Source organism: Ovis canadensis, chromosome 16 (assembly GCF_042477335.2).
Source record: "Ovis canadensis isolate MfBH-ARS-UI-01 breed Bighorn chromosome 16, ARS-UI_OviCan_v2, whole genome shotgun sequence".
Classification (NCBI taxonomy): domain Eukaryota; kingdom Metazoa; phylum Chordata; class Mammalia; order Artiodactyla; family Bovidae; genus Ovis; species Ovis canadensis.
In genome coordinates this window covers 36,576,629-36,602,606 of record NC_091260.1, presented here as the reverse complement: position 1 = coordinate 36,602,606, position 25,978 = coordinate 36,576,629, and the positions used below count along the sequence as shown (strand labels likewise).

The 25,978-nt window shown below is 35.6% G+C and overlaps 1 protein-coding gene across 6 annotated transcripts in view; it reads right to left on the bottom strand.

Moving 5' to 3' along the window:
- Positions 1-450: 450 nt before the first annotated feature.
- The window catches only part of SLC38A9 (solute carrier family 38 member 9), a 95,981-nt gene continuing 70,453 nt past the window's right edge, over positions 451-25,978 (bottom strand). For all 6 annotated transcript variants that reach the window (XM_069556520.1, XM_069556519.1, XM_069556517.1 and 3 more), the window contains exons 11-15: positions 19,782-19,888; positions 10,497-10,610; positions 8,792-8,940; positions 4,289-4,378; positions 451-3,096 (exon numbers count right to left, since the gene is read on the bottom strand). In XM_069556520.1, the coding sequence (XP_069412621.1) occupies positions 2,931-3,096; positions 4,289-4,378; positions 8,792-8,940; positions 10,497-10,610; positions 19,782-19,888 (626 nt within the window). In that variant the 3' untranslated portion in view covers positions 451-2,930. The remainder of the gene's footprint in view (positions 3,097-4,288; positions 4,379-8,791; positions 8,941-10,496; positions 10,611-19,781; positions 19,889-25,978) is intronic.

The following is a 25,978-nucleotide window of genomic DNA, read 5'->3' as shown; positions in this document are numbered from 1 at the left end:
TGTCAAAGCATATTTCTTTGTTTTTTTTCTGGCTTTGTATTAGGATACTACATATTCATCCAGAGCCTTTCCAAAGAAGAGTTCTCCAAACACTTTTAAATTTTAAAATGTCCTTGATTATGTGTTAACTAAGCTAAATTCAAAGAAACTAAAATAAATCACATCAGAGCAAAAAGTAAAAGAAATTTAATTAGAAAATTCAAAGAGATGACAGTAGAAAAAGTCTAAAATTCATTGTAGAAGGATTGGAATGGACCTTATCTCATCATTCTAATGTGTGAGCCAGGACACACAGACTCACACAGTGTTCCAACCAAGCTAATCACCAGGCCAAAGGAGCTGGTTTTGTGAAGAAAAACCTAAGGAGGCAAAGTCACTCAGCATAAATCTAACATAGGATTTTGGAAGTTCTGAATTAGCAAATCTCTCAAAGAAAACAAAAAGCAAATATCCACATTGGTTTTTAGTTTAATAAATAATATATTCATTTTCATATTCATTTTATTAAATGGGAAAAACATACCAAATCATTTTTTCTATGTGCTAAAACATTCCAGTGTTTTAACATCATTGAAAAAAGGCAATGCAAGTTTGTCTCTCATGTTTTTAAAGACAAGGGAGGAAACTCGGGATAAACGGGGATCTCTCAAGGTCTGGTTTTTGATTCCTGTGTCTCCGACTGAACAAAACTCTCAAGTTACAAAGATGCTGAGGTGCAGACACACTTTCTCCCATCTTATACTCCTGTTCTGAGAGAGGTAACACAAAGATCCAGATATTTAATGTAGATTTTTCTAATTACTTAAAACCTACCAGCAGTTTTTGCTAAAAACAAACAAACAAAAACTTTAGAAAAACCGTCTCATTCAATAAACATACCTACGTTCAAGAGGCTATTAGTGCCTATTGAGGTTTATAGAGATGAAATGACATAACTTCCAAGATTGACTTTAGAAAGTTTCAGTGGAAAAGAAAAACTGGGGGATAGGTGAGCAATGGCAAAGTCTTATAATTATTGTACTAAATGTAGGGGATGAGTATATGAGGAATTTGTAATTTTTTTTCTACTTTCATGTATGTTGGAGAATTTTCATAAACAGACTTTTTAAAAAAGAGCTTAGGTAATATATGGTATATTAATGGCTCAGATGGTAAAGAATCTGCCTGCAATGCAGGAGACTCAGGTTCAACACCTGAGTCAGGAAGATCCCTCGGAGAAGGAAATGGCTACCCACTCCAGTATTCCTGCCCAGGAGAATGCCATGGAGATTGGAGCCTGGCAGGCTCCAATGGGGTTGCAAAGAGTCAGACACTATTGAGTGACTAATGCTTAGGCAGTATAGGTCATCATTATAGGTACAGGTTTGTGGACTAGACAGAAACCTCTGCTGAAAGAAAGAACGGCTGGTCTTGAATCTGGGGCTCTTTACCAGGTTTAAAAAACCATTTCATCTGTTTTTCTCATAGGAAGGAAATAACAAATTTAGGCACTATTTTGGAATTGTGTATTAACACAATACTGTTTGATGTGACCATAAAATCAGAGAAATCTACCTTTTCCAGCTGAACATAGAGGTTTCATTACATGGAAGACATGGATTTGGATTTTGGTTTAACTTTTAGTTTGAAAGGAAAAGAGAAGTTTTAATTACAAGAATTTAGATTCCCTAATCCTTTTCTCAGATCCAAGTAGTTTTTCTTATGGGGATTTAACCTCTACCCTGTCAATTACTTCCATGGTGGCTCAGGTGGTAAAGAATCTGCCTGCAGTGCAGGAGACCCAGGTTTGATCCCTGGGTCAGGAAGATGCCCTGGAGAATTGAATGGCAACCCACTCCAGTATTCTTACGCGGAGAATTCCAAAGACAGAGAAGCCTGGCAGGCTACAGTCCATGGGGTTGCAAAGAGTCAGACATGACTGAGCACCTAATACTTTCACATTGCCAATTACAGAAGTAAGCTGTGTGTGGGTGGTCTCCTTCTGGAGGTCATACTTTAAACAGAAGTAATCCTTTCCTGTGTTGAAGAAATCACTTTCACCCCCTGCAAAGAATACACTTTTACGGAGGTCTCACTCCTTCTGACTCCTCTCTATTCCCTTAACACCTTATACACCTCTCGCTTCCATGCTTCCTACACTCTTCCTCATTGGTCCAGTCATCACATCCTATGCAATCCTCAGGGATCCAAAAAAACAAAAGAACCCACTGGGTCTTGGAGGACAACCATACCTGTTCCTATGCAAACTGGGGCTGGGAAACTAGAACTGGATCAGAAACAAAGAGGAGTCAGACTGCAACAAACTCTCCTAGTTCCTTTATTTTGTGTAAGTTTCACAACCACGGGGTCTGTATTGACATTGTAGATTTTTTTTTTCCTGTTTTAAAAACAGATATTAAGGACTCACATAAGAATTCTCTCTACTAACACTGATGTCATGGAGACTTTTTAAAAATGAGGTATTTGGTTTACTGTCCAAAACAGTAAAGGTTTGGGCAAACTGCAGAAATGATCTAGCAAGTAATAAAATGAAACTGAATCACTGAAACAGAAACGGGATCTGGCAATACAGTTGCTGTGACACCCTGAGAATCTTTATTGTAGCCAAAATAAACCTACCCACTTTACATCTCTAAAAGTAAAACCTAGCATGATTTTTCCTAGAGGCATACGTTTCCACTTGGAAAAGACAGTGAGAATGAAGAGATGAGTGAATATGAGAAAGGTAAGGAGATTAAGACCACTCTTACTGCCCATTTCCCCACTCTAATAATAATTACTGACTAATGGACCCTTATTTCCTTGTTATCAAATGACCTTAGGAAAACATTTATAGCCATGGCAAGAACAGTGTTTACAAGTGAATTTATGTGGAACCGTTGTCAAAGTTCAAAATACCATGAAAGATCTTGAGAAGGCAGTTGACTATTTCACATAAAAAACTGAACAATCAGGTTAGCCAGGCCCAAAATAATGATGAAAACGTGTAAGATTAATTTAGGCCACGTGAGACGCTCTTCTTGGTAGAGGGAAATTATATAGATGAGAGATGGATATATGAATACAAAGGCCAGGCCACATGCTGCTCCTGAATACCTGCAGAATAAAAAAGGTTTTAGGTTAATACTCATTCTGCATTTTTCTGATTTACAATTATGGTAAATATAGGATAATTTAAATCATCCTCAATTGGATGTTACAATAAAATTATTTTTGATTCATTTGTTGTTGACATAAAGCATCCGAGTTTAAAACTTATTTTACTTGCTAAGTTAATATAAAATACTATTTCCTGTTCATCTTTATAGCATCTGCTTGACAGAGTTTTTCATTCATCTCTCAAGTCTCTGTAGTTCCTCTGTATCTCAGTGATTAAGGCTACTTCCTCAGAAACATCTGGAGATAGGCTTCCTATCTTTGATCTTTTATAAACTAATTATAAATTCTGAGTTGTTGAAGGACTGCAAGCATCTGCTTAAGACTGAGAACAGATGAATGTCTTGTTGGTATTCAGCATAATTATCAAAGATAGTAACAAAAATACCTAAACACATGACTGAGGAACCTACACTTACTTGTCTCCTTCCCTATACTTAATTTCCTTATAAACAGCTTAAAGGGAACTTGTAAATCCATTATATTTCACATGTGTCAGGCTAAAGGTCTCCTCTTTTGTCTTTCGCTACTTTTATAGGAAAGGGTCTTCAAAAAAAGTAACTCAGTCCTGCTTTCTACAAGGTTGAGGAAGAAAAATCGGATCATTCTAAATTTTAGTTTTCCATGAGAATCTGAGGTCACAGCTTTAATTCCAATCTACTCAACCTATCACAATGTATTCGGAGAATGGATATTAAGGAAAGAGCCATCTGGGAGCTAAACTATCTGACTACAATTGACACTGAAATATGTTCTTGAGTAGAAATGGATTAAGAAAGTTAGGACATAGCCTTGACATATTAGAGACCTTCCAGGTACCCCAAGAAGTTATACGTTATATATTAAAAATAACTTTATTTTGGGTAAAAAGAAAGAAATACATTAGAAAATTATGAGAAAAAGAGAAGGGGAAGGTACCTAAGGCTAAGGAAAATGGTGCTTCTAGAGTGAGGAATAAGCAAAAGTGGAAGATAAAGAACCCCTTAACTGATACCAGTGAACTGCACTTGAATGTTATCAATTTTAAATACTCACTGGAATTTTAAACAATTATATCAAGACAACAACAATAGGAAAAGCATAAAAATAAAGACAAATATGTAAAGGGGCAAAGTTCCCTTACAGGCAGTACCTTATGATTCCTCCTATGTTTGGGTAGAAACAGGCCATGATCACTCCAGCTCCCACAATAAACAGATTAAAAATCAACACGTGGAAAATGCTAAAAGTTGAGAAGAGAGTTTGGAGAAAGAAAAAATATAAAAACAGGCAAATTATAACAATTAATGTGAGAATGGAATTAATTACTATCATCTCTAAAATGAGAATGTCTTAAACTTGACAATAAAATTACAGCATAAATAGAAGGCAACAGGAGTACTCAATATTGGTTGTGGGACAGTGATATTGGCCCTTTCCTGCAATTATATAGCTAGGTTAAATTCTGTAGGAGCAAACTGGTAGGGTATATCAGTGTTTACATTCTTTGATCTGTAATTCCATTTGAGTGGAATATCATAAGAAAATTAAAAAACTATTAACATAAAGGTATTTGTAAAAAGAACTGATGCTTTTGAATTGTAAAAAGAATTGATGCTTTTGAACTGTAGTGTTGGAGAAGACTCTTGAGAGTCCCTTGGACTGCAAGGAGATCAAACCAGTTAATCCTAAAGTAAATCAGTCCTGAATATTCATTAGAAGGACTGATGCTGAAGCTGAAGCACCAACACTCTGGCCGCTTGATGTGAAGAACTGACTCATTGGAAAAGACCCTGATGCTGGGAAAGACTAAAGGCGGGAGGAGAAGGGGACGACAGAGGATGAGATGGTTGGATGGCATCACCAACTTGATGGACATGAATGTGAGCAAGTTCCGGGAGTTGGTGATGGACAGGGAAGCCTGGAGTGTTGCAGTCTATAGGGTCTCAAAGAGTTGGACACGACTGAGTGACTGAACTGAACTGATTTGTAAAAAGACAGAAGCATCCTAGATATATGGCAGGGTAACAATTTACTTGATGGAAACATTTTAAAATGTTAAAAATATAAAATCATTGTTACCTAGATGGTAAAAATCTATCTAGGCAACTTGAGGAAAAAGCTAGTTAGATTTTTACTACACAATAAAATCTTAAAATGTTTGAAAAAATATCAGAAAGAAATACACTAAAAGGGAGTAGAGATTGTGTTACAATTTGGGATTTGGGGTAGTTTTTCTTCATTTCTACACCTGATAAATTTCATATATTTTATAGTATTCCTTTGTAAAGTATTATTTTACTTTTATAATTAGAAAAATAAATTTTATCAAGGGAAAGGCAAAATGGGCAGGTTTTTATTTTTCAGATTTAGTCACGTAAAGCTATTCAGTATTTACCATGAGCATAATATCAGCTAAGTAAATTGAACTAGGTGTTAACAATTCAAGGCTTGGGAAATCAATTTTGGGACAGAAATAATCATATGGTAGATGGAATGTGATGCTTGAGAAATAACTCCATTTCCTCCCAAAATGATCCTTAAAAGTCAAAGTTACATATCAAAGCAATATTTTGAGCCCAAGTTATCAGAGGTTAATTAATCCCTGGGAAAGATTACAGAAAGAATTAAAAATCAGGAAAATTATTTATACAAATAAATGGTTAGTCATATATCTTGATGAATTACAAAGATATTCAGGCTTCCAGATCTTACTACTTATCTAAAAACTCCAACCTTAAAATTGCTTGAGAGCTTTGAGACATTGGCTGGGCCTCTGTTATTTCTGTATTGTAAAAGGAAACAATTTTGTGTATTTTTCCAAAGCAGTGATTCTCAAAGTGTAACCACGAACCTCAGGGAAGTTTCCAATTCCCTTCCAGGAAGCTCTGAGGTAAAAATTATTTTCCAGTCAGACAAAACATGCTTTGCAAAAGCAATGGTGAATAAACTGCTGCCCCCTTAGATTGGACAGAGGTAGCTGCAACTATCTCTGTATTCTATACTGTATTCTTTACTGCCAACACTCTCAAAAAAAAGTTTTATTAAAAATTTTCCTGATAAAGGACTGAAAATTATTAGTTTTATTAAATCTCATACTTCAGTGTTGTTTTTTGTTTGTTTTCGGATGTGCTGGGTCTTCATTGTGATTCACGGGCTCTTCATTGCAGTGCCTGAGCTTTCTCTAGTTGTGTTGCAAAATCTTATACTTTGAACAAACATCTTTTTAACATTCTGTATGATCAAATAGGAAGTATATAATAAAGCACATCTGCTGCATACTGAAGTACAATGGCTGCCTTGAGGAAAAGCACCTGTGCAACTGAACTGGGGGACAACCATGCTGTTTTTTCCAAAGACCATTTTTAACTGAAAGACAGACAAACTATGGTTCTTTAGATTTGGATATGTGACAGACATTTTCTTGAAAATAAATGATATGATCTTATCATTTCGAGAAAAACAACTGGTAGTTTGTGTTGCCAATGATAACATTTGAGCTTTCAAGTAAAAATTAGAATTTGGAGAGCTGGTATTTGCCACCATGAGAGCTGGACAGTATTCCAATATCTAAGACTTTTATAATGCAACTGGTGGTGATAATAGCGAAAGTGGGTTTTGATAATATAGAATGAAAGGGGTCAATATTTGGAAGATCTATAGAACTCAGTCAACCAATATTTTCCAAATGACCAAACCTAATGCTGGGAGGGATTGGGGGCAGGAGGAGAAGGGGACGACAGAGGATGAGATGCCTGGATGGCATCACGGACTCGATGGACGTGAGTCTGAGTGGACTCCGGGAGTTGGTGATGGACAGGGAGGCCTGGCGTGCTGCCATTCACGGGGTCGCAAAGAGTCAGACACAACTGAGCGACTGAACTGAACTGAACTGAACTGAATGTTATAAAATCATACATGGGTAGAAGACCCAAACTGTAAGACAAACCAATGGCTTTTAATGTAACTGAGTTTCAGATTCAACTAACTTTTAAAAAACTACCACCTGTCAAGATTTGGCACAGTAGCAAAGAAAAATATCCACAATGATCTGGAAAGGCTATTAAAAAGTACTTCCTTCTTGCTCCAACTATGTGTCCATGGGAGGGTGTATCTTCCTCATATATTTAAACAAAAATTATATATTACAACAGAATGAATGTAGAAAATAGGATAATTCAATGATCTACTAGCAAATCAGACATTAAAGAGTTTTGAACTGTAAAAGAAAATTTTTAGGAATTGTTCATTTTCAAAAATATCATTTATATGTTAACAAGTAATGGTTTTATTATTGCTTTTTAAGTAAATTAATAAACATTTTAAAAGTTCAGTTCTAATTTTTCATGTTAACTATTGATGGATATAACCCACATAAACTAAAGTTCCTGGGGGTCCTCAAATAACCCTTAAGAGTGTAAAGGGGTCCTGAGATCAAAAAGTATGCTCCAAAGTATGCAGTGTGTAGAGTCCTTGCACTGTAGGATAAATGATAATGTGTTCTTGATGGTAGGGGAAGAAATGTAATGTGAATGCAAGAGGGAAATTCCAGACTTTTTCCAAGAAGAGAAAACATTCTAACCGCCAACATTATGCAAAATAATGGCAGAAAAGAGGAATAACGCATTTACCTAGAATTTTTTTTCATCTATGATTTAAACTGTATTTATTATTTCGGTAAATACGGCAGGACATATAAACACAATAGGATTCTTACATTTACTGAAATCCAATGTGAGAACTGTAGCTGTTGCTGTTGTCGAGGCTAGAGGCTTGGTAACTCTTGATGTTCGCTTTTAAAAGTTTTCTGTTTTTAAAACTACATACTTCTAACCAATTATTTGTTAAATGAGGGGAAAGACTGCATTACTTTACTTCAAATAAACTGGTTAAGACCACTTGTTTAGTTGGTTACAGCAAATGTAACTTTTTTCAAATTTTATCCAAAAGCTTTCTTCATTTAAGATAATTTATTCCCAATAAAATAGGTTACGACTAGGTACTTTTTACTAGAATAATCTATAATAAAACTTAGTGTAAGAGTAGGCATTAACCAGGGGCCAACAAGGAAGTTTCAGTAAATGGAAACTTCTCTTGGATGAGGGTGACTAGCTTTGAACAGATTTTTCAAGAGGACTCAAACTCTTTCATCACCAATAAGAAATTAAAAATTATAGCAATCGTTACAGAAGCAAATAATAATTTAAACTTGCTATGTATCTCATGTTCAATCCTAAACCATTACTGTTTATGTAAAACTGCATGAATGGTAACAAATATACAAGTAAATACCAATAACCAATAACTAAATGAGTTGCTTCTCTTTAGCCATACATTACTAACACAGGTACTACTACATACTGCTAACTTCTTGGCAAAGAGTAGATTAATAACAACTAAATCGCAAGATAAATATAGTTGATATCAGAGCTAACATAACTACATGGGCAGGAATTAACTTTAAATCATTCTGGACAAGGGAGCGGCTTCTATTTTTAAAGCTCTTCTGGGAAAAGAACACCAAAGGTCTATCCTTAGTAATCGTTTTCATTAGGCAAAGTTTCATAGCAAAAGGATCAGTCACATTTTAAACTGACCTGTTTGCACAGTCATTTCTTGCTTGGCACATCTTGCTGGTCAAGAGAAGAGCCCTTACCTAGGATAAACGTCACCGAAGACATGACCCAATAGCTGGACGCGAGCCAAGTAGCCTAGGAGTGGATACACAGTCATCATCTGGAACAGCAGGAATATTCTTGCAATGAAGGACAGGATGTCACTGCTAGGGAAGTTGTCTAAAAAATTCTAATCCAAGAAAGATAATAAAGTAATGTTACAAATCAAATTCAATACATACAAATTTATAAAATGGAATTTTTTTGCTTATTTTGAACACAGGTGCCACCCAAATTGTATGGTTTCGTGGGCTGGTGCCCGTTCACAAACTATTTGCTATTACTCTTCAATAGCTAAGCACAGAAATTAAAAGTAAGTATTTAGAAACTTAAAGACATTTGACACTGGCATATTTTTGTTTTACAAAAGTATCAATCTGCAATTGATTTGACATTAAAACAACAACAAAGAAGACTTTGTTTACCACTGATAGTTTGAGAAGTAATGCTCTGTTAGTATATGAGGTTTAAGTATAAATTTGTTTCAATGCTATTTCATTCTCAATGATTCTCTTACTTTTTCTCCTCTGATGCACTGTAGCATTTTTAAAGATTATAGCATACAGTGAGAGTATATCTATTACTTACTATCACTATTATCTATAGTCTATCAATAAATAGAAAAGAAATTTTTTTCTACTTCCTTTCATGATTCTGTTCTCCATTTTCATTTGGCATCTAAGAAAAAGAAAGCCAATTACTCAGATTTTTTTTCCCTTTCAAATACAAATACCACAGATATTCTTATTCCCAAGGGAGTGGGCTTTATATGGGATTTTTCATATCAGGGGAATTTTCAGCAAACATTTGGCTGCCAAAGAACTTTTGGAATCAAGGAAATCAAGAGAACATTTCAAACTATCAAAAGAGCAATAACTCAAATCTATTTATCTTGAAAAGATGAGAACATTATTACCACTATTATGCTGAAATAACTTTTATAATTCATAGGTAATAAATCATATTTTGTCTCCACTACACTCTTTTAGAGGAATTTCTTCTGACTGGAATGAAAATCACCTGTGAACGCTACTTTCTCTGAGAACTTCTTAAGTCACATAAAACTAGAGATTATGCTATTCCCAGGTTTATGATGGGTCAAATCAAATAACAAATATTATTTATGGCAGCCTTTTAGTAAAAGAATATTTCTTTTATTCTTTCTGTCTCTTCCTCTGTCTTTTTAAGAAATAGTCTTTCTTTGCTTTTATGCTTGCCACCTAGACCAAAATGAGTGTCAAATCTATTATCAGGGACTGATGAATTAAGAAACCAGTTTATTCAGGACATTTCCAGATCTGGACTTTAGAAAATCAGGGAACTGAATATAGTCTCTGTGAGGGTTTATAAATTCAAGACTGCTACTAGCATAATTATCCACACACAGAGAAAAATAAGCAAATAACAGGAATCATTTATTTGAGTACCACAGGTGCCAGCATACAGAAGGTTTTCTGAGAGACCTTCTAAAATCTATGGAGTATCTATTATGATATTTAATGGAAGAAGAAACTGAAGCTCACAAAGAATGGGGAAGGTGCCTGAATTCCCACATGTATGAAAATAGAAGAGACTGGATTCAAACCCAGGCCTGTCTGGTAGTATACATTGCTACTGTATCATACTGTTTGCCCTGCAGATATGAAGGTATAAACAATCACACAGAGAGGGTACACAGTGCCTTACCTGCTCTATACAATCTTTGGATAATGGTGGTGAAGGAAATGAAGCAAAAACCAAGACTCCAATATAGAGATAAGTTAATGTCACCAGCATATAAGCAATGGACAAGTCCCTCACCTGTAAACAGAGAATAAAATTCCCACAATGATGAATAAATTTTTAGTAAGTATGTCTGAATAGGCTAAAAAATAAGTGAAAATGAAGTCGCTCAGTCGTGTCCAACTCTTTGTGACCCCATGGACTGTAGCCCACCAGTCTCCTCCGTCCATGGGATTTTCCAGGCAAGAATACTGGAGTGGGTTGCCATTTCCTTCTCCAAAATAATAAGACTGACAAATAAATGTAATATTTATCTTTTTGCTCTCTCTGTGTAAATATACATCTCCTAGGTATCCAGGTTGCTCAGAGACATTTGTTAAAACAAAATTCACATACTTAACAACTAGTCTGACAACTTTTTAAAAACTATCTGGAGTATGAAGACTAAGTTATCTGCTGGCAGGCTTAGAAAGTTAACATAAATGGTGGTTTATCATGATTGAAATTTGGACTTAATTTTGAAATGCAATTTATTTACCAAATTATAAAATATTTAACTAAAAAAATAAAGCTAAGGGACAACAAGAAATCAATAATAGGCTGCTTTCTGTATGACCTATGGAATTAAAAAAATTTTTTTTCTTTTAGTGAATTAACTTTGTAGATCATCAAAGCATACCTAGACCAAAAGAGACTGGTATATATTAAAATATATTTAATAAAGTACAAAAGCTAGTTAAAAAGCAGACAGTAAGCAGGTATTAAAGACAAGCTTAATAAACCTAAACAGTAAACAAAAGGAAATCAAAAGGCAGCTGTTCAAACAGCTGCACAATGTTATGATTGGAGCCAGTAAACAAATGCAGAACATTAAATAAAGTGGATTGCTTTCTTCCACTGCTGTTCCCACCCTCCCAACCATCCCCATGCAAAGTAAAAAGCTCCAAGATATTTAATGGAGCCAGCTGTTTGATCCAAACAGAACAGATCCCACAGCTCATAAATCTGGTCTCCATCACCACAAAAGTTATGGCCAAACAATTCAGCACAACTAAATTATGGCAATAAGCTTATTCATTTTTCATTTTAAACACAAATTACTTTGAAAGCTAAAAAAACAGATAAGAAAAAAATTATATACAATTTTGCTTTAGTTTGATACCACAGAAAGAAAACTGGACATGTGGTATTAGGAAACGTTTCTGATTTGGGGGAAACGTTTCTCCTTAAATGGGCTAAAGCAATAGTAGAGAGTTGTAAACTTAAATGTTGATAAATTCACTTCAAACAGACAAACAAACAAACAATGAGAAACCTAAAAGTCAAGTCGGACAATCAGCTTGAAAACAAAACAGGGGTTTCAATCCCTAAATTAGATGGTAGAGGCTTCCCTGGTGGCTCAGATGCTAAAGAATCTGCCTGCAACAGGGGAGATTCAGTTTCAATCGCTGGGTTGGGAAGATCCCCTAGAGAAAAGAATGGCTACCTAGTCCAGTATTCTTGCCTGGAGAATCCCACGGACAGAGGAGCCTGGCATGCTACAGTCCATGGGATTGCAAAGAGTCAGACACGACTGGGAGACTAGCACTTTCACTAACACTTTCATTAGGCTATGGAACTACAGGAACCTGGATTATGGAGACTGCTTCCAGCGTTTTAAGAGTTTCTAACCGCGTAGGGGTGAACAAGGGGAAGCCAAAATAACCTCCAGAGGTTTCAAAGTCTCTTTTCTAGTTCTTGAAGCTCTAGGGCCCATCCCAGGCTAGACTGGAGTCAACCTTTGAGTTGCCTGATGGTCTCGTGAGGTATTAACAGAAATGGACCAGGCAACCCCCATATTCATAACAATGGGTAGGTGTCTCACAGAGTGATGTTTGAAAGTCATTCCACTCTCAGCTTACTCAGTATTACTCAAGAAGAAAGAAGTTTTGCAAAACACAAAGTCTTGGAAGGCCAAAATGGTTGTGTCAGAGAGCTATGTATCCATATAAAGAGGGACAGCTACCATTTCATGGATAGTCTTTAGTCTGTATACCACCTGATCGGCATATTATTTTGGGTAGGCTTTTTGCAAAGATGTATACCTTAGCAAACTGGGGAAAATCTGACTACGATAAAAAGGTGAAGATGCAAGGGCTTCCTGATGAGAGAGTTTCCCCCTTCTGCTTCCCTGTTCTTATAGCACTGCATACACATCTGAAATATGGCATCTACTACCCTATATTGTAATCATCATTAATTTTTATTATAAAGGAATCTATATTTATGATATGAGGATGTCAACTGGAAAGAGAATATTCTTTCACATCCCAAAGTAGTCAAGGTTAATAGTTCTTCTATTATGTTGGTCTTTTAATTTTTCCATATCCAAGTTGGTCCATACTACTAGACTATGACATCCCTGAGACAAGGACTGTGTCTTCACCTTTATATCCCCAGTGCGTGCGTGTGTGCAAAGCTGCTTCAGTTGTGTCTGACTCTGTGTGATCCTATGGACTGCAGCCTGCCAGGCTCCTCTGTCCGTGGGATTCTCCAGGCAAGAATACTGGAATGGATTCCCATGCCCTCTTCCAGGGGCTCTTCCTGACCCAGGGATCGAATCTGCATCTCTTACATCTCTTGCACTGGCAGGTAAGTTCTTTATCACTAGCGCCACCTGGGAAGCCCTATATCCCCAATATCCAGGACAATACCTGGCACACAGCAGGAACTCAGTAAATGTTGATAAAAATAATCATGTTGTCTACAATTATTAAATGCTTCTAGGTACCAGACTCTGTACAAAGCATAGAACATACATTATCTCATTTAAAGTAGGTATAGTCCTTTTCTTTATTTTATAGATAAATAAATTAGTGCAGAGAGGTTACAACACTTGTTCATGGTTACACAGTGAGTAGTTGGTGAAGTCAATATTCAAACCAAAGACTTTTCAGCTCCAAACTGCATGCCCTTAGCTACTATAATGGAGAGTTAACCAGTTTAATAGTACATTTGTGTCACAGTTAATAAACAATAGTAAAGAAAACAGTGAAAGAGAGGTACCAAATAATGAGTAACAAAAGATAACAATAAAGTACACATACAGATGCAAGAGAAATAACAACGATTAGAAAAGCTCTATTTCTCAGTAGTTTAAATGTACATTCAGTAGAACTATGTCAAGAGTTGTAAAGTAACTGTTTTCATCTGAAAATACTCTAATGAACAGAAATGATGTTTTAATATAAAAGCAGCTGAGGTCTAGCACGATCCTGGGAAACATGCCACCTATGAATAGCATGCACACATGTGGGCTTTGAACCCAAGCCATCACTATTCAAGGCCTGGAGATATGGCCTCTTAGAAGCCTCTTTAATGGAAAACGGCAGGAAAAAAACCCATCTTTTAGAAAATGAGGCTCAAAGTAAAAAATATATTTAAAAATCAGCACAAGTGACCATAAGAACTAGTAAATGTGTCAAGAACCGTGTACATTAATAAAGTAACTTACTCTGCCTCACAAATAAGCAGCAGCTGGCAGGGCTGGCAGTACAGAAGTAATGACAGGAAGGATGCCAAGTGGGGCACAAGTGGGCCTGGGAGCACATTCTGTCTCTCAAAAATGGTTTATAATCTTTCTGTTCCACATACTTTTCATAGTGACTATCCAGCAGAGCATTTACTGAAAAAGAGACAGGCCTACCCCAAACATTTACATAAAAACTACTGCAGACATATATAGTTGAGTAAGCTACAAAGATTCATAAGAAAAAAGTAAATAACAAACTAAGATATGAGCACCTCAAATAGTTTTAAAAGAAGTAAGCAGGGAATAAAACTAAATAAAGATAGGCAAAACAAAACAAGCATGGTATAGCTTCTGATTCAAACATGATGAAGAAATGGGAAGAGGGTGGTCCACAGATCCAGGATGGTTATAGAGCAAATATATTCTGATGATGAGGAATGAGTTGGATGATCTTCAACTCTACAACTTTCTTTGGGGTTAGGTATGTCTTACTAAAGAACAGAAACTATATCTCATTTAGTTACATAGGTAAAAATGTTTAGTGAAAAGAAACCCTCATGAAATTATGTCAAATTTGGAAAACCTGGAAAATTTGAGCACTACCCCTGTTTAGGAGCCTCACTGTTCTCCTTCACAAATGTCTTCAGATCCAAGTACAACTATAGTTTATATAGATGAGAATGAGGCCTTTTCTATTCTTATGTCTTCTTTTCTATTTTCAAAGTTTTTTTTTTTTTACTGATCTCTGAATGACTAACCCAAAATCAACATTAAAAATTCCAAGTTCCTGACAAGCTTCACATTTTCTGACTTAAATCTCAAGAAAATACTGTATCATGGTATTAACAAAACTTCAATGACTCAAATTGCTTACTGAAACCTCCTTGAGTAAATCAAATGACAAAGTTTTCTCAGAATATAGTACATATTTAGCTTAATTTATACAATGAAAAATGAAAAGTGTTAGTTACTCAGTCGTGTCCGACTCTTTGTGACCCCAAAGACTGTAGCTTGCCAGATTCCTCTGTCCATGGAATTCTCCATGCAAGAATACTAGAGTGGATAGCCATTCCCTTCTCCAGGGGATCTTCTAACCCAGGGACTGAACCTGCATCTCCTGCACTGCAGGCAGATTCTTTACTGCTGAGTCACTGGGGAAGCATTTTATACACTGGTTTCAACCAATCAAGACAGTAAGAAGACATCATCCATTTAAACTTTTACTTCTAAGCCTTTAAAAAACTACTTTCCACAAGTGACAAAAGTTGAGCCAAATTTTATTACCTGAACCTCACCTACTAGTTCTACAAAATGCTAGTCCCCAAACTCAGTAGAAACAAAAACTCGTTTATGGTTATTTACATATGGAATACAGATTTCAAGTTCCATTGAGTGTTATATTATGAAAGGCAGGACTCTTCCTATGTGCTTTGGGGACCATAAAACAGAAATATTTATCTCTCTATTCAGTCTGCTTCTCGCACTGAGGAATGCATACCTTCAGATAAGCTGATGTAAATTTCAAGAAGAGCTAGTCCTCTTAAAAATTTTCAGGAGCAAAACTAAGTACAGACAGTCTTCTCTTTTTATGGTAGTATGAGACTGTGTCATGGGGCTTACCTGGTGGCTCAGAAGGTAAGGAATCTGCCTGCAATGCAGGAGACCTGGGTATGGTCCCTGGCTTGGGAAGATCCCCTGGAGAAGGGAATGGCAAACCACTCTAGCATTCTTGCCTGGAGAATCCCCATGGACAGAGGAGACTGGTGGGCTACAATTCCTGGGGTTGCAAAGAGTCGGATACAACTGAGCGACAAACACACACACATGAGACGGTGAAAGTGCCCCGACACCTCTTTGAGGAAGATGCCTTTGCAGCTGCAGCACTGTTGGGGTCGGCCGGTTCCTTCCTCATGCTGTTCACTCACTGGGAACAGGTGAGTCAGGAAGGTGCGCTGCAGCCAAGGCTTGCAAATACTGGGCAGATACCTCTTAACACCTCACCGAGGGAGAATTACTCCAACCAGCCACAATATAAAATCTCTGGAGAAGGGGTGTGCGGACTAGATCAGAGGCACAAAGGAAAATAATCTAAAAGTGAAAGACCAGTTCAGATGCCAATCAAGACTCTGGGAGTCACTAGAAAAAAAACTTCTTGAGGTGAAGGTTTCTAAGGTGCTAAGATTTTCTGAAGTTGATTCCAGGTGAGGATCCATAAGTGATTCATCGACTTGTACAATCCTTCCTGCGTTGGCAGGTGGATTCTTTACCACTGCACCACCTGGGAAGCCCCCAGTTACTACTTTATGCAAGTTCAAATCCTGTGGTAACCTAAATTTGAACCATGTTGTTAGGGGGAACTGATATAATCTAACTAAGCCACAGCAACTGAAATTCATGCATATGGGAACTGTGCAAAGTGAAGTCTGCCTGTAACTTAACTCATTGTTTTAAGACTGTTTTCTAGTAAGACAAACTAATTATAAGCACAATAAAAATATACATGAGTGTTTAGGATAAAACAGGAGATTCCACTAAAATTGTTTTCTTCACCCCCAGATTCTCAGGTATACAAGGTGTTCTCTCTCATTAAGGGGACTTTGGTGGTGAAGTTTGAGAAACACAGCCTTATGGATAGAATGACCCAAAACATGAGAAGCCAACTTCACAAAATTGGTTTCTTTGGTACCTGGTTTAAATTAGCATTAGAGATCAGTTGAGTAGGATAGGAAGGTGACCTGGCTGAAACCAAAGTATACACTGTTCACTACGTACACTATTTCTGTGATGATAAAAGATATCTTCCACATATCTTGAAACTTCCTAAAATTTGTGATTGGCAGCTTAGTTCAAGTGGTAAGGAGTCAGGAAATTTGTGAAGAAGGTGAGAGGGATTTAAAAGTAAAAGCGATAAAGTATATTCTCAATTTTTCCTTTACACTCCAAAGTTCCAAATGTTCATTTAGGATAGTAAGATTTTCTTCCTATTCTCTCCAAAGATTCAAAACTGTTTATGACAGAAGTACAATAAGATTAAAGATTTCCAAAATAAAAACTGAATCTAAAGTGTGAGGGTAATAGAAAAAGAAAAAAACTGCAAAAATACATTTGCCTAGGAAAAGTTATAGAAAATGGTAAGAGATCTTAATTCTTAAGTTTTCTGAAAGTCAAAGCAAAAATAGAAACAAGAATAGTTATATGACCCTTATTATCAAATAATGAGTTCATTAAGGAAATGTTTTCCTAGCCTTGAAGAGAGAAAATTTTCTCTCTACCGTCTTTACATAAAGGATGCCGAGCAATTTAACAAAGAATATCTTAATTACAGTTCTTATAAAACAATAAAGCAACATTATACACATGGCTTTCCTATATTACCATGAATCCTTGATAAAAGCCACTTTTAATATTAAAATCTAGTACAGTGATGAGAGAAGAGAGAAAGAAAGAACTGATGTGGTTGAGTTATTTATTTTTCAGAGAGTCTAACTTATTGATATCATCCAAAGAAATCTTGGAGAAGACAATATGTTCACGTTGCAAGACAAATTTAAAGGCACTAGAAAAAACATGAAGGATATTCTCTCCTGTTAGCAGAAAGATCCACAGTTGCAAAGGGTCAGACATGACTGAGTGACTAACACTTTCACTTTTCAATAATTGTATAGACTCCTATTAGAACTTCATCATGATTTTCATTTATATGGTTAGAAGTTATCAAGCTGAATTCAAATTTTACTAACAAGGCCACAGGTAACTGGTTAAATTCTGCTTTCTTTGGGTTTAGTTTGCTCTTTTTTTCCCCTAGTGTCTTAAGGTAGAAGGTTAGATTATTGAGATTTTTTTTTAATGTAGGTATTTACAGCCATAAATTTCTCTCTAAGCACAGTTTTAGTGCATCCCATATATTTTGATATGTTTTATCTTCATTTTCAGTAATGTCAAAGTACTTCCCTAATTTTTCTTGTAATTTTTTTCCTTGAACTTATTAGTTACTTAGGAGTGTGTTGTTTAATTTCCACATATTTGTCAGTTTCTCAGATTTCTTTCTGGTATTGATTTCTAATTTCATTGTGGTCAAAGAACATACTTGGTATGATTTCAGTCCTTTCAAGTGTATTATGACTTGTTCTGTGACTCAGCATATGGTCAATCTTGGTAAATGTTTCATGTGTTTTTGAAAAGAATGTGAATTCTGCTCTTGTTTAAGACTTTTATAAATGCCAGGTAGGCTGATAGTATTTTTCATGCTTTCAATATCTTTACTTATTTTCCATTTGCTCCATCAATTATTAAGGGAGAGTTGGTGAAATCACTAATTATTAATATAATTGTGGATTTCTCGACTTCTTACAGTTTAGACAGTTGCTGTTTCCTTTACTTGGAAGCTCTATTACTGGGAGCATACATGTTTAGGATAATTATGTCTTCTTGATGAACTGGTCCTTAAAGATCATCATATAATGTTCCTCTTTATCTTCAGCAATACTCCTTGCTCTGAAGTCTGTTTTGTCTGATATTAAAATAGCCACTCCATCTCTCTCACGCTTAGTGTCTGCATGATCTCTTTATATGTAAAGTAAGTTTCTTGTAGACAGTATATAATTAGGTTTTGCTTTTAATCAGACTGACAATCTCTTTTAATTGTAGTATTTAGACCATTTTTAATGTAAGTATCAGCACAACTGGGTTTGAATCTATTATCTATTTGTTTTCTATCCAGTAGTCATATATGGCTGTGAGAGCTGGACCACAAAAAAGCTGAGCACCAAAGAAATGAATCTTTCGAATTGTGGTGCTGGAGAAGACTCATGAGAGACTCTTGGACTGCAAGGAGATCAAACCAGTCAATCCTAAAGGAAATCAACCCTGAATATTAATTGGAAGGACTGATGTTGAAACTGAAGCTCTGATACTTCGGCTACCTGATGCTAAGAGCTGACTCATTGGGAAAGACCCTGATACTAGGAAAGATTGAAGACAACAGGAAAAGAGGGCAGCAGAGGATAAGTTGATTACATACCATTACGAACTGAATGGACATGAATTTGAGCAAACTCTGGGAGATAGCGAAGGACAGGGGAGTCTGGCATGAAAAAAAATCCATGGGGTTGCAAAGAGTCAGACACAACTTAGTGACTGAACAACAACAACTCTCTTACACTTAATGTCTGCATGGTATATCTTTATATGTAAAGCAAGTTTCTTGTAGACAATATATAGCTTTATTTTTTTAGTCAGACTGACAATCTCTTTTAATTGTAGCATTTAGACCATTTTTAATGTAATTATTAATATGACTGAGTTTGAATCTATTATCTTTCCATTTGTTTTCTATTTGTACCATATATTCTTTGTTTCCTTTTTCTTGTTTTCTTTTAGATCACTTGGGTATTTTTAAAGATCTCACCACTACCAGATATACATCCTTTTTTTTCCTTTTTTTAGTGAGTGCTCTAGAGCAAACTATTATGGCCCATGGATGAAATATGGCCAACTATCTGTTTTTGTAAATATAATTTTCTTGCAACACAGGCACTACCCATTTGCTAACATATTGTTTATAGTTATTTTTCGTGCCACAATAGTAGAGTTGGGTAATTGTAATCCCATGGCCCATAAAGTCTAAGATATTTACCACCAGAACCTTTAAAGAAGAAATTTGCTGACCATTGTTTTGTGGTTTACATTTAAAAATTAAGGTTTAGTAACAAAAGTCAATTCCTCAGGTAATTACTCACATTATTTTCTTGGTTCTTATTGTTCTTCAAGAGTGTGATAATACAATTATGAATAAAGAAAGCAAGGGTAAGCACCCCAGTCAGTTGTGGAAACTGAAATCTTATCTCTAGGAGAAAAAGAGAGAAGAAAAAACATGCATTAAAATGACAACTGGAAAATGAGTACTAGTAGCCGAATAAAATGCCTTTATAAAGTTCCTCAAGGCTAACATTATACTTGAACAAATACTTGAAAAGGGAAAGAAGAGGAATCAAGAAATCATGCCTGTGGGATACTTTATCATTTTTGGCCATGCTTGCCAGCATGTGGGATCGAACCCATGCCCCCTGTATTGGAAGCACGGAGTTGAAACCAGTGGACCACCAGGAAAGTCCATGTGAGGGTACTTTCCATTAGTTATTTCTGTTTGAGGTCATACAACTAGTATGTTGTAGAGCAAGATCAAATTCAGGGTCTGAACGAAAAATGGGCAGAAGACCTGAATATACATTTTTCAAAAAATGATATACAGATAGTCAAAAGGCACATGAAAAAGTGATCCATACTGCTAATCATCAGAGAAATTAAAATTAAAACCAAAATGTGATACTACCTCGCATCTCATACAAAATGGCTATTATCAAAACAGAACTACCATATTGATCCACTAATTCTACTACTGGGTATTTATCTGAAGAAAATGAAAACACTAATTTGAAAAGATAATGCATTCCAGTGTTCATAGCAGTTACTCTATGAGGTGTTCCAACAATATAGGTTAAAAAAAAAAGCCCTATTGAGACAGACCTCAACAGAAGGATACTTTCTAACAAGAAAAAGAATGACCACTTCAGATCAACAGCATTATACTTATATAATTATAACAAAGCTCCAATATTTTAGAAGATGATAAAATTATCATTTGTACATGATAGGCCTACCTCAAGAAATAAGAAAAATCTCAAATAAACATTTTTATACCTAAAGAAACTAGAAAAAGAACAAATAAATCCCAAAGTTAAAAGGAAGAGAAATAACAAAGATCAGCAAGAAATAAATGAAATAGGGATTAAAGAGATAATAGAAAAGATCAACAAAACTAAGAGCTGGCTTTTTTTGAAAGATAAAATAGATAAAACCTCAGCTAGATAAACCAAGAAAAAAGAGATGATTCATATAAGTGAAACTATAAATGAAAGAGAAGACACCACAACCGATACAACAGAAATACAAAAGATCATAAGAGACCACGTGAACAATTAACAAATTGGACAATCTAGAAGGAATGAATAAATTCCTAAAAACATGCAAACTCCCAAGACTGAATCATGAAAAAAACAGAAAATCTGAACAGACTAGAGATTGAATCAATAATTAAAACCTTCTCAACAAAAGTCTAGGACTAGATAGCTTCTCTATGAATTCTACCAATCACGAATTAATAGTAACCTTCTCAAGCTCTTCCAAAAAATAAAAGAGAAAAACACTTCCAAACTCATTTTACAAAGCCAGAATTAACCTGATACCAAAGCTAGACAAAGAAACTACAAGAAAAGAAAATTATAGGCCAATGTCCCTGATGAACACAGATACAAAAATTCTCAATAAAATATTGGCAATCCAAGTTAAACAATTCATTAAAAGGATTACATACCATTATCAAGTGAGATTTATTCCAGGGATGCAAGTATGGTCCAACATATACAAATCAATCATTGTAATCAATGATACCACATTCAATCAATCAATACACCACATTAACAAATTGAAGAATGAGAATCATATGATCATTTCAATAGATGCAGAAAAAGCATTTTACAATAAGCTTAAGTCACTCAGTCATGTCTGACTCTGCGATCCCATGGACTATGGCCTGCCAGGCTCCTCTGTCCATGAGATTCTCCAGCAAGAATACTGGAGTGGGTAGCCATTTCCTTCTCCCGGGCTCCTGTAGGGGAAATTAGAATTGGATGCCACAAGTCCAGGGGAGCCTCCTGGGCATGTTCATTATCAGAATGCTCCTCTCCTTTGTAAAACATTTCTGACTGTTTAATTGTGAACCATTCAGGGGCCACTGCCCTTCTGATCTTAAAGTAGCTAACATGTACCCCAAAGGTCTTTCCCCTGGTACACATGAAACATTTCCCATTTTTAAAAGCTTTATAACACCAAAACACAAAAGATGCAGACAAATTCCAAGAAAAATGGCACAGATTCCAGCATCAATGAATACAGATGAATCGATTCCCTGATAGGGTAAATAACTCTACCCTATAAAACAAATTTACCCTATAAAACAAATGAACTAATTCCAACTAGGCTACCCACCTCCTCAAGAACTAGCTTCCAAATGAACCAGTTCCAACTGGACCAGTTCCAACTGGACCAGTTCCCAAATCAGGTAAATAAATGTACCCTACAAATGAGCTAATTTCAACTAGGGTGGGCCTGCCCCATGAGAACTAGTTCTCAATGAACTGGCTCAGAGTAGAGTCCAATAACACCTCCCCTTTGCAAATGGGTACCCAACCAAATTGGCTTGTCCTGTAAAGGAAAAGCCCAGATTGACAGAAAAAAATGTTCCCAATGTGCACACTGGAGGGACTTACCCTCCAAAATCGAGCCTGAACACCAATTTATGATATTAACTCTCTAACTGGGTATGGAGGGAAAGTACCTCAACATAATAAAGGCCATATATAGGACAAACCTAGAACTAATATCACATTCAGTGATGATAAGCTGAAAACTTTTCCTCCAAGAACAGGAATAAGACAAGGACGACTACTCTTGCCATTTTTATCCAACACAGTATTGAAAGTCTTAGTTAGAGCAAGAAAAGAAATAAAAGGCATCAAAATTGGAAAGGAAGAAATAACACTGCCTCCATTTGTTGGGGATATAATACTATATACAGAAAACCTTAAGAATGCCACCAAAAAACTTTAGAACCAATACACAAAATCAGAAAACTTGAGGAGTTCTATTTCAACATACAAAATCTGTTGTGTTTCTAGACACTAATAACAAACTATCAGAAAAAGAAATTAAGAAAACAATCCATTTATAGTAGCATCAAAAGAATAAAATACCTAGAAATAAATTTAACCAAGGAGTTGAAAGACCTATAAACTAAAACCTGTAAGACATGATGAGAGAAATTGAAGATACAAATAAATGGAAAGTGACTCCAAGTTCATGAATTGGAAGAATCAGTATTGTTAAAATGTCCATACTACCCAAAACAATCTACACATTCAATGCAATCTCCATCAAAATTTCAATGACATTTTTCACAGAAATAGAACAGTCCTGAAATGTATATAGAAACATAAAAGACTCCAAACAGCTAAAGCAATTTTGGGAAAGAAGTATGAAGCTGGTGGCATCACACTTCCTGGTTTTAAACTTTATTACAATATATAGTAATCAAAACAGCATGGTACTGACAAAGAACAGACACACAGATCAGTGGAACGGAGTGTGTAGAAATAAATCCACACATATACAGCTGATTAATTTATGACAAAGAAGTCAAGAATATACAATGGGGAAAGAATAGCCTCTTCAATAAATGCTGTTGGAAAAACCAGGAGACACAGCAAAAGAATGAAACGGGGCCCCCCTATCTTAAACCATACACAAAGATCAACTCTAAATGGATTAAAAACTTGAAAGTAAGACCTGAAACCATAAAACCCCTAGAAGAAAACATATGGCAGGAGGGGAAGCTCCGTGATACTGATCTTGGCAGTGATATTTTTATTTCACAACAAAAGCAAAGGCAACAAACACAAAAATAAACAAATGGAACCTCATCAACCTAACAAGCTTCTGTACAGCAAAGGAAACCATTGACGAAATGAACAACCTACAAAATGGGAGAAAGTGTTTGCAAATCATGTACTGGATAAACAGCTAATAATCAAAATATATAAATAACTCATATACTCAATAGCAAGAAAATAAACAATCTGATTGGAAACACGGGCAGAGGACTAAATATGGACATAACCAACTATAGTCAGTCAAAAAACAGACAAAATTAATCTCTGGGATTAAAATTTAGAACAGTGGTTATTTCTGCAGGGCAATACCAACTGGTAGGGAGAATGAGACGGATTTCTGGGGTGCTATAAATAGTAATTTCTGATTTTGAACAGGGTGCTGGTTATCTGATTTGTTCAGTTTGTGAAAATTAATCAAGTTGTACACTTAGGAACTGTGTATTCTTATTATAAATGTATGCTGTACTTTAATTAAAAAGTTCAAAAGCAAAAACAACAAAAAATGTGGGGTATATACATACTATTTAAAGTACATGTGGTTAGAAAATTATGTTTTTCTGGCTGCAGATTAACACAATGCTGCTATCAAATGGCAAATCACCCCATAATCCTTGAAAATCAGTGTCTGAGTCTCTTTTTGAAGTCAGTTTCAAAGCAATTAACAGCTTTTCATTTTAAAACTGTAATCTTAATTGTAGTCTTAAATTGTTAAAATTAAACAGTATCACAAGGTTTCTAACAAAAACCAGCTTTATACCTTTCACATCTCCCATCCAGAATCCTGTTTCCCAGAGGCAACTAATTATAACTCTTGTGACTATTTAGCATATCTTAAATTTATAATCTATTTTTAAGTAATATGCTTATATTCCTTTTTCTTTACTTTTAAATTTTAGACATGATTCATTGATTTTCCACCAGAAGGCTTTAGGACTTTTATATCACTATCACTCTTCACTTCCCCATGTCTTATTCCCCTAATAGAATCATAATTCTGATTTTGTAAAATCAAAGTTTTCATTTTTATCATTATTACTTGTTATTCATAGTTAAGCCATGGAATCTATTACTATTATTACATTTTTCTTTCTTAGATAAAATACTTGTGTTGACCTGTTTTATTGGAAGTCATAATTGACTTTTTTCCTTCTTAGTTGCCTAATTTTCTAGTTAACACTAATTCTTCCCTAAATTCTCCAAAAGAATGGAAAAACTCCACTCTATCTATACAACACACCAAATAACATTTTCCACTTTATTATTTTTTTTCTTTGAAAAAATGCCTCTTGGAGCCATCTGTCTACCTGCTGAAATCTGGGCTGGCTGCTCCCTACGCCTGCTGCACAGCTGTTTCCTAGGATTTCCCTTCACCATCATTCTGGGAATTTCTTGATATTCTACTTCTTTTTGGTGAAGCACATTTTGCAGTATTTTCCTGAGAAAGAGTGCATGGAAGGTAAAATTTTGTGAGACTTTCCAAAAATACCTTTATTATATACTCTAACAGTTGGATGAGAGTATAGTGGGCTTTAGGATTTTAGGTCAAAATAATTTATTCTGCGACATTTGATGACCTTCTATGGTCTTTTTCTTTCAGAGTTGTTGTTAAAAAGTCTGATACTATTCTGATTCCAGACCTTTTGTACAGACTTGTTCTTAGTCCCTGAAAGCTGTTCTCTTTATCCCTGGTGTTGTGAAATTTCATAATGATATGCTTTGGTGTGAGTCTTATTCACAATGTTTTGGGGCCTTATGTTCTTAGTTCTGAGGAATTTCTTACATAATTTCTTTGATTATTTCCTCACCATGTTCTCTCTTCTCTATGGTACTATTTTCAGTTGGATACTGGACCACTTAGATTAATTCTCTATTTCCTCATCTTTTCTGTCCTATATTTCTCCTTCCTTCCTTCCAATCACCCATCCATCCATCCATCCATCCATCCACATTGTCTAGTCTTTTGAGAAGGTTAGCTTTATCTTCCAAATTTCCTTTGAATTCTTAACTTCTATTCATATTTTATTTCCAATGGTATTCAAATATTGTTTCACGGAAATCATTGCCTTTCGTCACTTTGAGGATGTAATTTTTTAGAATGTTGCTTTTGTTCACTCATTAATTTCCCTTTAGGTTCCTTTTTTATCTTTTTTGTTTTATTTTTATGTAAGAGGTTTTCCACAGGTATCCAGTGGTCTTCAGTTATATTAATAGGTAAAAGTGAAGCACGAAAAAAAAAAGCATACTTAGTGGACATCTAAATGGTCTGAGACAAGCAAGGTACCTGCCATTTCTTTGACAGAACCCAAATATCCGAGACTCCAGGTCTTCTTGGGCTTATCGGTTTCTCCTGAAGAGAACCCTCTATTTTCCTATGATATCAGCATTCTGAGAGGCAAGGTGTAAAGAAAAGAGAATTGGAGGGGTAGGAG